Source organism: Malus domestica, chromosome 04, assembly GCF_042453785.1.
Source record: "Malus domestica chromosome 04, GDT2T_hap1".
NCBI classification, from domain to species: Eukaryota; Viridiplantae; Streptophyta; class Magnoliopsida; order Rosales; family Rosaceae; genus Malus; species Malus domestica.
The window spans coordinates 3,000,351-3,017,145 of record NC_091664.1 but is presented as its reverse complement, the minus strand read 5'-3'; the positions used below and the strand labels follow the sequence as shown (position 1 = coordinate 3,017,145).

Here is a 16,795-nt window from a genome sequence, read left to right as displayed (position 1 = left end):
AAATTATAAAATAATAATAAAATAAAAAGCACATATCTTCGTAAAAGAATCTCTCTTATGGCAAACTGAATAGTCACTTTTTAAATTTACAGAGTAATTGTTCATTAGCTAAATATTAAAAAAATAATAAGACTCCAGCCTTGAGTTTAGGAGAAAAGAAAGACAAAGAAGACTGTTTTAGAAAATAAATGGGTTGAGTTTGAATTGTGAATAGTAAAATATAAAGTTCGTTAAAATATAAAGTGTTGCTATAAATCAAAAGTTAAGTTGAGTGGCTAATTTAATTTTTTAACACTATCCATTAGCTTGTTTAACAAAAATTTAGAGCTTCTCTTAAAATGCTCTTAAACAATGCAATCCAAGAATTATACTGTAGAACTCTAATCATTCATGATTAGTTATTACAAATGATAAAAAAAAAAGTATAAAATAAGAGCATAAAACATTGAGATTAAGAGCTCGTTTGGAATTGCTTATAAAATAACTTAAAACACTTAAAAATACAAAAAAAATGTTTCATATATATAGTAGGGATAATTTGATATAGATCCAATTTTGTGAGCCATTACTAGAATTAGTCCATTGCATTGAAATAGGTCCAATAATTGATATTCTACGTAAGCTTATTTATAATTTGTACCATATTTATCCCTTAGACTTATAAATGGTAGTAAATATTCAAAATTTCTTAATTATATGATTATTTGTGGTTTAACTATTCCCTTAATTGTAGGATTAGTTATAGCAATAAAATCTCAACCCCCAGTCCGTCCCATACCTCCTTTTTTTTCCTTCTTCTAAACAATTCCCTTTGTTAGATCATGGAATCAATCCTCCTCTTTCTTCTCTCATCTTTCATGGGTGATATTTTGCGTTCCTCTCTCCAAATTCCTTCATGACAATTTCAGTTTTTACATAGCTTTCACAATTTTTTTACATATTCGTTCGGCAATACATTATCAATTGCAAGCAATAATACAATATCATGCATTTATATTTGCTCTATTATATTTTTGTGCATATCATAAAGGTAAACTGAAGCTTAGTATTTGTTCCTTTAATGGAGGTATATTATATCTTATTTCTATTCTAATGTTCTGCCATGGAGGTTCAGCATTTTTCTTCCTATACAATAGGTAGTTTAGTTTTATTTTGTTGGTAGATTATATCTATTTGTAGGTATAAAGCATTTTTCTTCCTATACAATAGGTAGTTTATTTTTGTTTTGCAGGTAGATTACATCTGTTTTGTTGGTATACAGTATTTTTCTTCCTATACAATAGGTAGTTACTAAATTATATCGGTTTTTAGGTAAACATCATTAGGTGGTTACTAGATAATATTTTAGTTTGAGTATTTAAATATTCAAAATTAAAAACTGAATAAATGATACAAAAAAGAATTTAAATATTTTTATTTAAAAGGGCAAAATTGGTATAAAAATATGTAATTGGATAACTGGACTTAGTTCAAAAACTACCTATGTTTTTGGACCTAGATCGAAAAGCCCCTATATAGTACAAAAAATAAAAAATAAAAACAAAAACAGTTAACAAACAAACTTTACGATATCACATACTGTATTTCGAGCTTATCTTCAATAATTCGAGACTAATGAGTAATCCGGAAAAATGAACGACAAAGATGAAAATGATTTCTTAAAGTAACCCTTCACGCTTATTTCCAAGACTACCAAGCGGTCCCGAACTATTGAACAAAATTGTTGTATTTCACTCTGCTATAGGAGAGAATAAGGCACAAGGAACAGTGAAAAGAAAATAAAGGTTAAATAGTCAAAATGTTCCCTGAGATTTGCATAACTCATCACTTTGATCCCTAATATTTCAAATCGATAAAAGTGGTCCCTGAGATTGTCTACCATCCATTATTTTGGTCATTCCGTTAAAAACTCGTAAGTAATATATCAAAATGAAAATGAAGATAGGAAAGTGTAGAATAAGATTATATCTATTTGGAAGCCCAATGGCTGCCGGATATAGCCGGAAAATAGCCTCAAAGTTGACTGGTCCGAGGGAAAACTGGAAAACACGTCGGAAACTGGGTAAACTTTAAACGTTCATAACTTCTTCAATACTCAACGAAATCAAGTGATTCAAATATGAAAATATTCTCGATGAGATGAAGATAATGGTACCTTTGTAGATGGCTAAATCGTCGTGGTTTGGCCAGCAAAACGGCTCCAAAGTGTCTAACTTGAGACTAAGACAGCCACTTGGTTAGCCGTCGAAAAAGATACCATTCTCTTCGTATCGTCGAGAAGTATGATTTTCGTTTTGAATCACTTGATTTTGTTGAGTATTAAAGAAGTTATGAATGTTTAAAGTCTACACAGTTTCCGGTGAGTTTTTGAGTTTTCCTTCGGACCAGTCAACTTTGAAGCTATTTTCCGGCTATCTCCGACAGCCATTGGGCTTCCAAATAGGTATATTCTTATTCTACACTTTCCTATATTCATTTTGATATATTATGAGTTGAACTTGGTTAAGAAACGATTAAGTTACGAAGTTTTGAAAATTACCCAAACTTCCGACCAAAAGCTCCTAAACACTTTATGGAATTTTTAACGTAAGAACCAAAATGATGGATGATAGACAATCTCAAGAACCACTTTTATCGATTTGAAATGTCAGAAACCAAAGTGATGAGTTATGCAAATCTCAGGGACCATTTTGGCTATTTAGCCGAAAATAAAAGATTAGGAAAAAGCAAAAAATGGGTTTATAGGAAATGGTTTAACAAACAAGGGTTTCACATCACTGTACAAACTCTAAATTCTAATCAATCATTGGCTTATTCCAACTTTAAACTTGGTTTATCAAACTAACCTACACACAAAAAAAAAGTTACAAAGAGTTCAAAAAAAGTAAAACTGCACTCTTTCTGCTTTTTAACTTCTGAGAAAATCACATTGCCAACACTGATGGACAGCCCTTTGCCAAAAGGATCAAAAATAGGAATCCAGATATCCGTACGTATGCCTCCTGTTATACTGTAGCAAGCTGGCGTATGTTCGGTCCCAGATTCCTATATACAGAGACTCGTCATCAGGACTCATTGATACACCGGATATCTCCCCAAAGAAATCAATCTCTTGCCGCACTTTGTAATCTGCCTTTGTGCTGTATATATGCACAAAATCCGCAGGTTCGGCAACCACCATGAACTGACCATCAGATGAAAAGCGAATTGACCTAGCAGCACCCAAGTTATTCTTCAGAACAGCAACTGGCAATGACAGATTTCTTATGTCCCAGACTCGGGAAGTCTTGTCCTGGTTTCCGGTGGCAAATATGCGACCATCAGGATGCCATGCTGACGCAAAAGAGTAATCCAGATGACCAACGACCTTAGCAATAGTCTGGAATGACAAAAAAAAAAAAAAAAAAACAAAGTTGTATATGGTTAGTAAACGGTTCTCAACTTTGAAAATAAAACCTGGAAAATGCTTTTAGGTGTAAATTTGGAATTTAGAAGCACAACTGCTCTGCTAACACAAAGTTACGGTATATTAAAAGATAAACAAAAAGTAGATATCTCTATGCTGAACAATTATAAAAACAACTGTGTAAGCAAAAATCTGTTATCGTATTAAAGATAACACTTGTATTGGTATTTTTCCACCATTAACCATTTCCTCGAAGTCTCGCGCTCAATTTTCACAGTTTACCTCATCTTATTAGCAAGAATATTTCTATGGAAAGAAACGCAACAAAATAAGTTGCAGACAAAAGTATCATGATCAGGAAAAAGATCTTGGTACCTTCCCATTCTGCGAATCCATGAGCAATGCATCTACATGATCACCAACAACGGCAACAAGCCTACGATCTGGGCTTATTGATGTATGCTGCAAATAAGGTCAGCTCCACGTTAAGAAAAAGAGTTATGGGAGGATTAACCACAGAAACCAACACATTAAGCAATTGCGGATCACTTCCAGTTTACAAGCATTTAAGTATATTGCACTCTTCTATTTCAAAGAGGTAATTTGTTTCAAGTCTGCAAAATATTTTCAATACTAGGATTGGCTCAATCAACATTTTGTGCTTTTATGGAGAGGGTCAATGAAGAAAAATTTTGGCAAGTGGTATCGACCTTAGTTGGAGAGGAAAATTGTTCCTATGTCATTAGCTGAAAAGGAAAATCGCTTCAATTTCTATAAAAGAACGAAATGTCCATCAAGCTAAACCAAAATATGAAATTAGTCTGTGACCTACACCAGTCACCAATTTCCTTTTATTTTAAAAATTGTCCTTGTCCTCAGCACAACCAATTGAACAAAATAAAACTGATTTGAAAGCTTGACTTCCTAGTTGACATCTCAACAATTTCCACATAAATAAAAAATAATACTCTTCAATGCACAACTTAGCCTTCTAATATTAATATCTAGGGAGGTTGGAGTCAATGAAAATCACAGAAAGTGAAAGTGTAAAGACAAATATGTAGATTCTTAGTATAGAAATAGAAAAAGGCGGGTAAGTTTATCCGACCGAAACCATCAATATGAATTAAGTTCTTAGGATCACTCACATTCACTGGCCAAGGGAAACGAAAGTGATTCAAAAGCTGAAACTTCTCCATGTCATATTCTCTTATGCCGCAGTCATTATTGGATGCCATGAAATGCATTCCACCCCTGAAAAAGCGTTTCTATATCAAGTTGTGTTTTATTAAAAGAAAAAATTCAGACGAACAGATCTTCAGAACTAGCTAAAATACCCCAATCTATCGTATATTTCAACAGCATTTGTGATGGCATTGTCATCATGTGTGGTCCGGGTACAGAAACTTACTCCTTGTTTATCAAGAGACTACAGATAAAGACAGAAAGATATGATTTAATACTTTAACTGAACATTAACCAGAAAAATAATCCTTTAACAGACTAAAGCGCTAGTTTGCATCTGATAATGAAAAATATAGAATTACAAGAAACAAATTACATCCAACAAGAAATAAGCACCTAAAATGCCATCAGTAGCTACCACATCAGTTGAACTTAATCATTTCATTAACAAACCATTGCGGAAACCAAAGATATGAATGCACAAAGAAAGGACCAGGTCAAACCATTCTTACTAGTAGTACAACAAAAGAGCAACAAAACCACTTTCCTTATCCAAAAACTGAGCTCAGTGCAGATCCTAGTACACCGGATTACTTATGCACTTTCCTAATCTAATTCCTAACCAGCATTTGTTCCAGATTCAAGTCCGGAAGGTGTCTCTTAACTTGCCTATCCAAGAACAGCTTCCATTACCCTCAACCTCAAGACTATTCCAAAAAGTTTTCACATACCTCAACAAACACTTAATGGCACACTGGCACTGACATCCAATATTAGTCGGTTCTTACATTTCATTTCACTTAAATTCAGACAAATATTTACAAGATATTTAGACAATTCCCTGTCCATAATAGAATCTCAGCTTCTACATGCAACAATCTTGCGTACAAAATGGTACTCACACACAAAGTGTAAAAAATAAATATTAACCACCCCTTCACAAAGTTAATAATATTATTACAAAATTCATTTTTGTTTTCCTAGGTAGAAAGTATTAATTTCAAGACAGAATTATGAGCACCACACATAGCTCATAATACAAAAACCAAGCTATTCATGTCTGACTCCCTGAAAGCCGCTATTGCCAGTAGTTCTCATTGGTAAAGGACAAACTAAACTGGAGTTAAAACTCTGGTAGTGAGGTCATATCTCTACCCCAAAAAAAAAAAGTAATTTTCCAAGATCAAATACAGTAACCAAATTTCCAGCCAGCTAATGGCATTAGCTCTTTTCTTGACAAGTCAATGGCAAAGCAAAATCATCAGAATGGCAAGATCCCAGACAAGTCTAATTGTCAGATTTACCAAACAATACGTCTAATGTGGAAAAACTTAACTCTCATCAAACAGACATGCACCGTCAACACGCTATTGAGATGTAAACATTAGAAACTCACTTTACAAGTAAGCTCTCCTTGAAAGCCACCAGCAACAAGAAAATTGTCCTTGACTGCCAGTGTGCTTATCTGAGTCTGCATAAAACCCTCCAATAAACTTCCTGCATGTTTCTGCAAGACCATAGAACTTGGCAAACTTAAACTATGGACATAAGTAGAGGACAAATAGCAATTATAAGGAACACTTCAACGTATGTAACATAATTGGGAGGGGGAGGGAGAGAGCATAAACCAACAAAAGCTGAAAAAAATGAAAAACATTCCATTTGATTACTTTATTTTCTTTCACAGAAACTAGATCATACACATTATGTACAGGAGGTTGTACTACCTCTGTTGGGGCAACATGTCCTGCAAAATTGAGAACCTCAGACAAATTCCCAGATAGAGAAGACCAATGCATGACTGAAAAGTTGGACATGAGGTAGACATCATGCTTTGAAGTGGCCCAAACCAAATTTCTCAGCTGCATGTAAAAATCAATAAAGAATGTCAAGTAGGATATAAAGGTAAACTTCATGAACATTATCGTGCAAGAGTTTTATGAACATTAGCTTGCGAAAGCAGCTAAAAGGAGTGGATAACTTTATCTTGTTAGAATAAAAAAAGTATCATTTAACTAAAGCAAAATTATCTAACGCAATAAGTTCATACACACAAAACCCATGAGAGAGAGAGAGAGCGGTGATGTATACCATCAAAAAATGTAAAAATAATAAACAGTTATGGCATTGCAAGTCCACAAACCTGGAAATGAAGGATTGTAGGTTTAACCAGTCTTGTATTATGGAAGAAGTCATAGTAGCTTCCACCTTTCTGCATTTGTTTGCACTCCTGGTCAAAGTTAACACATATTATTAGTGACGTCTGCTAACTTCAATAGTGACTTGCTAATTGGGGAAATGAAATGAAGAAAATGCTCAAGAACAAGAAGAAAACCTTGTCCACAGCTTCCCCAGATAAAGGGATGTTCTCATAATTCCTGTACTGTTCTAGCCTCGTCAATCTGTATTTTTCCCTTGTTATGTTCAACCTTTCCCATGGAATACCTTGAATGTCCTTTCCCTTTCTCGCTTGTGCAGATGACGTATCTGACACTTTGGTTAGCTGCTCAAACTCAAGAACAAAGGAATTTCAAGTCCATTTAGTACAACGGGAAAAAACAAAGGATTGAACAATGGGAGCCAAGAGTTGATGGAAACAAACCATGTCATATTCATCAAGACCCATATCTCCACCTTGATTTTCTTCCTCCACATCCTCTACAAAATCAGACATGTCCCCTTCATCCACCATATAATCGAATTGATAGCCCTGATGGTAAGACATGCTTTATCTGCATTCAAGTTCACAATTTCAACATCTTCAATACAATTCCAGCACACTTTATAATCACAAGACACACCCAGACATGATTGATCATAATTCATTTCCCACATAAACATATGTACCGATATAAAAAAAAACCGAAAAGAAAAACCCAATTCCCATGAAATGAACAAACAAGAACATATAGATATGTCAACATAACAGATAGAAGAATCTATACATGTTATTGAAAGTCTACAGTTCCTCTGACATCTATAAAGATCTTTAAAAACTACATACCACCAAAGAAAACAAATTTATGGGAAACCCAACTACTAGTTCTAACAAAATATTAATAAAATTTGCATATACTTTCATCACATACAAACAAACACAAACACCCCAACCAGAAAGGACATGACTTTGAAAACCATGTCTGAGCGTTTTCAAATCAAACTATTCAAAACAATAAAGGCAACAACAACAACAAAAAACTAAAATTGAACAATAATAATTCAAACCCAGAAACCCTAGGTGAAAAATTGGGGGAAAAAAAAAATTAAAACTGAGAGAGATTAGCAGAAGGGAGGAAAGAAAAAACACCTGCCTGAAAAACTGAGATTTGGGCTTTTCTTTTTTGCAAAGAAAATGAAAGGATTTCAATCAATCAATAAATCAGGCAACAGCTACCCAGTTGTTGGCATGATTTGAATTGCAAACCCTGGAAAGAAAACTACACAAAAGGGGAAAGAAAACGTTACTCCTTCAACCCCTCTTTCTCTCTTCTCTCTCTGCGTGCGTGTGTCAATTGTGTCGATTGCTTCAAAACTGTATCCAATTGAGTGTGTGAATGAGAGAGGAGAGAGAAACAGATGTGAGGAGGGAGGGAGAGGAGAAGAGAGAGGGGGCGGGGGGCGAGAGATAACGATGGAAAAATAATAATTTGATATTTTCGGTGGGGGCGACCGATGGATGGATGGACAGTGAAGATATAAATGTCACGTGTTCATTTGTCGGCAAGAAACCCCATTTGCACGCTGCTCTCCTCGCTCATTTGGCAAGCATGGTTCTTTGTGAAAGGTGAAGTGAAATCATAAGGGAGGTTTGAGAGGGTGCGAAGATCAAAGGAGAGATGGGGACTCGACCATGAAAAGAGTTGCCCACTCCATACTTCAACGTGCTGCCACTCGATTCTTCTCTTCTTTACTTTTTGTAATGCATTTGTTTGTGTTCTTTTATTTGTGTATCGTACGTTTGAAGGACTTCAGTGTGACTTGTCCATTTTTTGTTAGTCACTCTATTTGATGACGACTTCTTGTTGTTGTTACGCAATTCTTTTCTGTTAATAGGCATAGTCGGATCATGAGAGATTGAGTTTTCAGCATATTCTCTCTTTGTTTTAGAGGTTGTTTATGGGAAGATGCGGTGCGCTCAATGGCGGAGCGGCTTCGATTCATGGTGATAGTTATGATTTAGGGTTATGGATTCATTTAGGTCTCGTTTGGTGGGTTGGATGAGATAAGTTACACCATCTCCAACCGAATGGTCCAGAGGGCCGAAAAAAAACCTGAAAATCGTCTCCAACCAAGAGTTAGGCCAAATAGCTCATAGGCCTCAATGGACAAAAAAATACCAAAGGGCCAACTGGCTGGCCCAATTCAGCCAGTCAGCCAACCCCGGGTTGGTGTCTGTTTGTTGTGTCCATAAATGAACCTTGATAAGTTGATAGATCACAAAATGTATCTATAATAATAAATATTATCTTAATTGGAATTTCCCCATATTATATACTTTTTTTTTTGTTTGAATAAATAAATTATCAACTTCTTTTTTTGTACTCATTCTGATTTAGGTGATTAAAATAAAGAAACCTAATGCGAATGGTTTCAGTAAACCTCTTGGAGCTTGTTTGGAAAATGCTTTTAAATGACTGGAATTGCCTTTGGAGAGTATATGTTTGAAGTCAATTCTTAGTAAATATGTAAGTTAATCCTAGAAAGGCACTCGGAGTGCGTCCTACAAGAGACACATAACTGGTGCTTCTTGCATGAAACACTAAATGCTTTGAAACTAGAAATATTTTCTCAAAATGCGTTTTCAATATTTAAAAACAATTTCCAGACGGGACACTTAGTACGATAGTCTATGTGGTATTCATCTTCACTTGTAAATAAGAGATCTTAGGTTCGATTCTCGTCAAAACAAGTTTAAACCACATTATTCAAAGATAAACACGTGTCTTAGTTTTATCAGTTTCTTACCAATGTCATGGAAAGATAAAGAGTAGGAAATTCAATCGGATAATAAATGGATCTACAACTCACACACAAAGACTTGGATCTAGGCTCACTTGGTTTGTATTTCGGCCCTACCCACCGTCTCTTGATCTCACTCAACGTGTCCTATCCGGCCGGGTGGCCCGCACAACGTGATGTTCGGGACAAGGGCTTTCTCCTTTATCTTTGACAGTTCTTGGTGCTAATGAAAAACACTTAAAAAAGAACAAATTATAGAAATGAACCCCTTTCGTTATGTAATGGTAATGTCAGGTACGATAATGGTCGAGTGCAAATATAGTTGGATCCATGGAATTTTAACGATGGGTTGTTAAGCCCTCCTCTCCCGTGCGTTTTGATCTCTCTCCCATTTCCCGAGTTTAGCTATCATCCTGATTGGAATATATATACACAGCTCCTCTATCCTACTCTAGTGAACTTGATATCTCTTTCTCCGACCATCAGTGATCCTCCTGTAGGCAAGTCATTAAAGTCAAGAAGAAGTGATGGGCCTGATCTTCCGATATCGATATCAGATCCATAAGCTAGTTTTTGGTTAAGAAAATCTTGAATATGCTGATTCGGGTGTAATAAGCGAACTTATATTTTCTTTCCTCCCCCTGTTCCCCATATATAAAAGGTGAGTAACAAAGGCCCTACCATTTGAGGGACGCCGTGCAATCATAAAACTACTCTACGTGGGCTTAATATGTGCCTACAAAGAAATAAGAATATTTTTATTCAAAGACCATATTTAAAAGGAGATGTTAAATACGTTATTTTTTACTAAAAGACATGTCATAATTGACGTGGCAACTGAATCATTTGAATCCTTATTTTTTAGCTGTCTTTTTTTACAACAAAGAAATATAGAGTGAAATGCTTTTAATTTATGTTTTTAATGCATAAGTCTCGTTGACAACCAATAGGATGAAAATTAAAATCAATTTTAATTATTTTTTAATAGTTAAGGTAACTAGAATGGGGCCTAATATATTACTAAATAAATTTTAACACATCCATTGAAAAAGAAGAAGATTTAACATCTATATAAATTCAATTGCCACATCAGTGACATATTATATTTAATATCTGGTTGCATGTGGTCCAATATCCTAGTGAATAAAGTGTTAAGTTGCTACTTATACATCTCGGGTTCAAAACTCCAGTCCAACATAATGTTTGATTCAACCGAAGAAATTGAATAATTGTGGATTAGGATGGCGACTCTATTGTTTAATCTACAAAGTTTATGAAAAGCAAAAGCACGACCATTCAATTAGAGAATGGTAATGCTCATTTAATCAAAATTTCCACGTAACAAGGGTTTACAGAAACTATAGTCTTCGTTATCTTTGAAATAATTTCCATTCAAAAAGTTGTATGAACAAAAAATTTAAAACGCGGCAGGTTTGCAGAAACTATAGTCTCCGATATACTCGAAATAATGTGTGTACAATATATATACAATGAGTTGAGTACACCTTCAAACCGAGGGTTCCTAACGAAAAGGAACGTGTTTTGCAAAGTGTAGATAAAAAATTGTTGATGCCAAAAGTTTGATCAACAGTCACGCAGCCTAAACACATTCAAACTGGTTAGAGGACACTCAGTTTGAATGTCTTCATCCCGTTTCACTAACTGCGGACTTCTGAACAGTAGCGAGACGGGATGAAGACTGTTTGGTATATAAGAAAATATAATATCACATGGAAGAAGCCCAAAAATAGTCAACCGAAAGCCACTCTCGGTATGAACACCCTGCCATCCTCCTTCCCCAGCATAGTGCTGCGGGTGCGGGACTAGCTGCTCCACCCCACATTCCTCATATTCTTCATGAAATCTGCTCCTCGTACCAATCTTAGAATTTAAAGGTCTCCCTTGACGCGCGCCTAAGTGCAGGACTCCTTGTAAGTGCCGCTCTTGAACCAGCATGGCAGCACCCACCATTGGTCTAGTATTAATGTCCAATATTACCATCGCAAGTGAATCAGTTTGGCAGTTGCTTCAGTAGATACAGTGCCTCACTGTACCTGAGTAAAGGATATAAGTTCTGTCAGCGTGCGGAACAGCACCTTTTCCCTTTCCCATGAGTTTTCCATAGATGTTTATGAGAGCTTACAGAAAAATAGAGTATATATATGCCTGACGAGTTCTAGTTTTGGCAGCAATGATGAGTTCTAGTGTTGGCCAACAACAATTTCCTGTTTTTCGTAGAAATGAAATAGTGTATCAACTATTTCATTCACAGATGTTAATCAAACATTAGGAGTAACAGCATAGTCGAAATATATCAAAGTGACTAGAATCAATGTAAACAGTGAAAGGTAATTCCATGATTCATACCTATGCTCACGCTCGCGAAAGGAAATTCCAAGTGAAACCACTTTTTGAGTTGACATACATACAAGAACAGCACAAAGGTAATGGGGCCATTGATGCAGAGGTTGAGAACTGAGTTGCTGCACTGGACATTCACGAATCAGCTATCTTTATGCATATGTTGCCTCCATGAAGAGCTTGATCAATTATCTGTGCCACTTCATGGCCTGCAAGGGAAAGAAACATTTAATAAGGTAAGGGCAACAAAGGAGTCCAACACTTTTGCAAAGACGTAAACAACAACTCTTCATAAGCAAGCAGGCCATCTCTGAGAAAATTTGTGGTGAAATTATGCACTTGTAAGTTTTAGACTTGACTTTTCCCAAATCCACCAGTAGGTCAGGAAGAAAAGCCTCTGCATAGAACCAAATCCTGGTTACTGTGGTAACAGAATTAGAAAAATGTTTGACCCGTATCTGTCCACATAGTAGGGCTTGTACTATGTAGTCATCGAAAGCCAATTCATCATTTTCGGAGCATAAACTAGGATACAGCCAAATTTAGAATGATCCATAGAACACGCTCCATTTTATCAAAGATGATAATCTAATACATTGAAAAGATTAAGGTTACACATTTAGTTTCCAAACTACTAGAGAAGACCAAGTAAAATGATTACTGATTACTCATCTAGGAAAACTTTTAAACAAAACAGTTATAATTCCTCGAATAAAATAAGAGAATATGAAAAACAAATTCAGCACATATTTAGATACCTTGTATTAAGATTCAATTATGTAGGTTGCCTACAATCTGCTTCTTCCATAAGCCAATTTTATTAACAGGAAAGTGAAGGGAGGTTTTGAATTAAGTAAACTTTTCACCTCAGGATAATGTAAGGTATTTCAGAAAAATTACCCTTTAGGTGAAGGGCCATTTGCTTCATATATATAGATACAGACTGTGAGACTTCATCTTTACAGTCATTCATATAACTGCCATAATACTATCCTCGCACTTTGATTATTTTCTGGTAAGATCTGAACACTTGACATTCTTTTCTACCAAGGTTCCATTTGTTGCTTCCCGCCATCATGAACAAAATGAGCATCAACAGTCCAAAACTGCCCTTTCTCCCTGTAGTCAATTATCTCACCCTTCTTATCAACATCATCATCCACATAAAAATCTTCAGGCTCAAACAAACTCTGAAAACCGTCATCATAGTCGTCATCATCATCATCACCATCGGACTCAAAGTCATCACTAGAGCCACCAATCTCAGTGTTGTTAATCCTAGCTTTCTTCCTCTCTCTTCTTAGTCTCTTGCTTTCTCTAACCAACCGCATCAACTTTTCCTTTATCACCAAAGCCTCTTTCTTCTCCAACAGTGCACCCTTGTCATCAAAACCCTCCACTAAAAACACTGAATCTCTCTGCCCTTTCAAGCTCACATAGAATAACTCCGGGTGCCGTATGATCATCCCTCTCAACTTGTTGGACAGCACAAAATCATTCCTAAAATGAGTCAAGTGGTCTATCAAAGTTCTCTTTTCAACCGTCATCCCTAGCACTTCTCTCACCACCAAACAAGCTCTCTTCTCTGCCTCAATTGACTCTTTAGGCAAGTCTGAGATGGGGGTATTGTACGGGCACACATCCGGAATTTCTTTGAATTTGAGCAAAAAATCTTGGTGACGCCTCTTCAAATTTAGACCCTTTCGGAGCGTCAACTGCTTGAATTTCAAAGGTCTGTCTACTATTAACTCACGTGACTGAACTTCTGGACATGGTAAAGGCTTTGCCAAGTCTTGGTCCCAGGAGACAAGCTCAAGTGCACGGCCATAGGAGGTGTCAACAGTCTTGAATTTATTTGGATAGTCATTGCATAGATGAGAGCGAAAATTAGGGGGAAGACCAAGATCTGGAGCTAGGTGAACCAACTTTGACAGAAGTAGTCGATGATGAGAAGAGAGCATAAGAAGTTTCTGGAGTTTGGTGGCCAAGGAGTCAGAGATGGCTGATTTGAGACTTAATTCCTCAGCAGCAAGGGCTGCCGCAGCTGGGGTTAGACGGACACAGAGTTGTGATAATGATTTAGTTGCATTGGATGGCAAGGGAGCTGTTGGGATTGAGAAGAGTTCAAAAATAGTAGGGTATCGATGAATCATTGAGAGAATGGATCGTGGCTTTGATAGGGAAAGGTAGGCTCGACACTTATTGAGAATATGAATTGGAATATAGCACTTCGGTTTGGAAAGAAGCAGTGTTTGTAGCTTTTGGACAAAACGTATCTTGTTTTGCTTCACAACATGCTTGTCTAGTGAAGGACTGCGGACAGTTTTGACAGATGAGCAAGAAACTGAAAAAGGGATATTTTCTGAGATCCTATTGTTTTTATAATTCCTCTTGACTGTACCTAATAAGCAAGGAGGATTCCAAGGGAGGAAGCTGGATCTGAGAGAAGTGACGGGAAAATCCCTTTGCAATGAGAAGGGCAAAGACAACTCCATATTTTACACTCACAATCTTTACACCCTACACAATACACATGTGTGGTGACATTATGAAGTGTATAACAATACCATCTGGCTCACTATCCGCACGAGGGTCACATTAAACGCTTCCAGCCTTAGTGGTTTCTTATGAGCAAGATGAAGCGAAACTGTCACAAAGAAGCACAACTATCCAAGTAAGTGCGATGATACTACCCACTTTATCTACCAGAGATAATAGTGTACCAGCACAATGCTAGACCTTGTTTCCACTATTTTTATCATCTTCACTGGAACATATGGTCGTACCTATAAACAAAAACAAATTTAAGTCACATAATCATGTAAAAGGTTCAAAATACATGCATCAGCCCTAAGTTTAGCCACACATACAAGCAAACACAATTTCAACCAAAGTGCAAAGCAGTGTTCTTAGGAAACTGATATCTATAAGCGGAAAAAGGAACCCGCATGTCCCATATTCAGAAGGAGAAGACATTGTACATCTATGACTAGCAAACTTAGCAGTATCAATTTGCCAATTTTGTATTTCACGTTGACTCAACCTAACACCAGAAGACAAAATTCTTCTCCATAACGGAATCCTACCTAACTATCCGAATCCACAACATTTTCCATTGTGTATGAAACAAACACTAGGTTTCTCTGCAGAAAAATTGAACTTTCCGCTGGGTCTTAAGCAAAACACCCAGCCATGACCTAGTCATCAAATTCTCATGCTCCAGTTATACAATCACGGACAAATAAAAGATGGTTCAACAACAAAAACCCTCCCAAATAAAAACCAAAGAAATTATGATACCATAACACCAAATGACAGAGAGCAAGCCTTGGCGCAACGAAAAGGTTGCTCCTTTGTGACCGAAAGGTCACGGGCCCAAGTCGTGGAAACAGGCTCTTTGCAAGCAAGGGTAAGGTTGTGTACAATAGACGTCCCCCCGACCCTAGCAAAGCGAGGAGCCTTGTTGAGTTGGGGTCGCCCCTTTTCTTTTATCACCAAATGACACGACATACATATATACACATCAACAGGGAAGAGGCGCCAGAGGGAGCGATCGCATCACAACTCACAAGAACATTAAAAAGAATTCAACCAAAAAGAAAGAACTATCATACAAAAAATAAAAACATGAGATAAGAACAAATAATCATTTGTTCAGAGATTAGGATTGATTAAGAACTTATGCAAAATTGAGTGAAAAGCACAGATTTAGCCTTAACCAAAAGGGTTCTTCGTACATAAGAAATCAAAAGAAACAAAATTTCTGGTACACAACAATGGTAGAAAGTGGTTTATCCATTCCAATCCAATCCTAGATGCCAAACGAGGAATAAGATAACCCACAAAGAAAATATATCAGTGTTTTCAAATGGAACAATAAAAAAATTGAAATAATAACAATAATATTAATAACCAAACACTGGTAAAAAGAAAATGGGAGAAAGAGGAAGGAACAAACGCTTGCCTGGAAAACAGAGGGTCGGGAGGGATGGAAATGAAGGAATTGCAATCCACTTGCTGTTATGATTTGCAGAGACTGGAGATAAGTAAGAGATGAAAGGAAACGCTACTCTCTCTTTCTCTCTCTCCGCCGTCTCTCTTTCTCTCTCTGCGCGGCTCCGCTGTCTCTCCTTTTTTCTCTGTGCGTGCGTGGGTGTGTACTGTATGTGAGAGAGAGGAAGGAGATAAAGTTCAGTTGAGGCGCATTTGCACGGATGATACGTTGTCCGGGTAGTACACACTTACTCACTAAGCTATGTGGTCCAACAGGAATACAACATCTGTCATTTGAAATTCTCTCCCACACCCCTGCTATCTTAGCAACCAAACAGCCCCAAATAACCAAGCATTCATCTTTTCTTGTTCCTTTCTTTCCATGGCCGATCTACCATGACAGACCACCTAAACCAAAATAATAATCTTCTTCCCATGGCAGATGTAAACCAAAATGATAAAATTCAACAAGTCGGAATTCCAGACAGAAAAAAAACACGAGTTTATTAGTTGCACTAAGCTTTCTCCGTCGACCCCACACACAATCACTACTCCAATCGTCGACTCCACCCAGCAGTGAATGCCACCGTCTTCTGCGGCGGTGAGGATGACGAGTTGGGGCTTCTCGCTTGGTGGTGAACAAGGACTCGACGCCGGCTTTGCCTGTGAGGTCGAGACCTTCGCGGGTGCGAGGTTGTTGAATCCTAGAATATGGAGCTTGCAGGATAATGGCAGAGCCGACGAGGCCGCGGTGGCCGGTTATGATTTGTTCGAGCGGAAGGAAGAGGAAGCGGCGAAGAAGATTTATGTTTGGTAAGGGTGAGGTTGTGTTTGGTTACAAAGATAGAAAAGAGCAGGGAGATGACATATGTTATATTTTCCCATTTGCAC

General features: G+C 36.9%; 2 protein-coding genes across 10 annotated transcripts; both read right to left on the bottom strand.

The window, feature by feature from the left end:
* Positions 1-2,716: 2,716 nt before the first annotated feature.
* On the bottom strand, positions 2,717-8,510 carry LOC103400702 (uncharacterized WD repeat-containing protein C2A9.03-like). Of its 4 annotated transcripts, none has more exons than XM_029100860.2 (10): positions 7,899-8,510; positions 7,194-7,323; positions 6,927-7,094; positions 6,735-6,821; positions 6,319-6,453; positions 5,988-6,098; positions 4,744-4,835; positions 4,555-4,660; positions 3,782-3,868; positions 2,717-3,379 (listed from the first exon to the last, which is right to left on the bottom strand). In XM_029100860.2, exons 2-10 carry the CDS (start codon positions 7,314-7,316, stop codon positions 2,966-2,968), a joined length of 1,323 nt encoding a protein of 440 aa, XP_028956693.1. In that variant the 5' UTR covers positions 7,317-7,323; positions 7,899-8,510; the 3' UTR covers positions 2,717-2,965. The 4 variants fall into 4 exon arrangements, with proteins under 4 accessions (XP_028956693.1, XP_028956692.1, XP_028956691.1 ...); XM_029100859.2 differs by having other exon boundaries at positions 7,903-8,492; XM_029100858.2 differs by having other exon boundaries at positions 6,927-7,103; positions 7,899-8,489.
* Positions 8,511-10,982: 2,472 nt separating this feature from the next.
* LOC114824596 (protein WHAT'S THIS FACTOR 1, chloroplastic-like) lies at positions 10,983-16,795 on the bottom strand. Of its 6 annotated transcripts, none has more exons than XM_070819878.1 (5): positions 15,876-16,755; positions 12,670-14,697; positions 11,918-12,120; positions 11,694-11,775; positions 10,983-11,604 (listed from the first exon to the last, which is right to left on the bottom strand). In XM_070819878.1, the coding sequence occupies exon 2, from the start codon at positions 14,404-14,406 to the stop codon at positions 12,955-12,957; it is 1,452 nt and encodes a 483-aa protein (XP_070675979.1). In that variant the 5' UTR covers positions 14,407-14,697; positions 15,876-16,755; the 3' UTR covers positions 10,983-11,604; positions 11,694-11,775; positions 11,918-12,120; positions 12,670-12,954. The 6 variants fall into 6 exon arrangements, with proteins under 6 accessions (XP_070675979.1, XP_070675977.1, XP_070675978.1 ...); XM_070819876.1 differs by having other exon boundaries at positions 11,694-11,807; positions 12,812-14,697; XM_070819877.1 differs by having other exon boundaries at positions 12,812-14,697.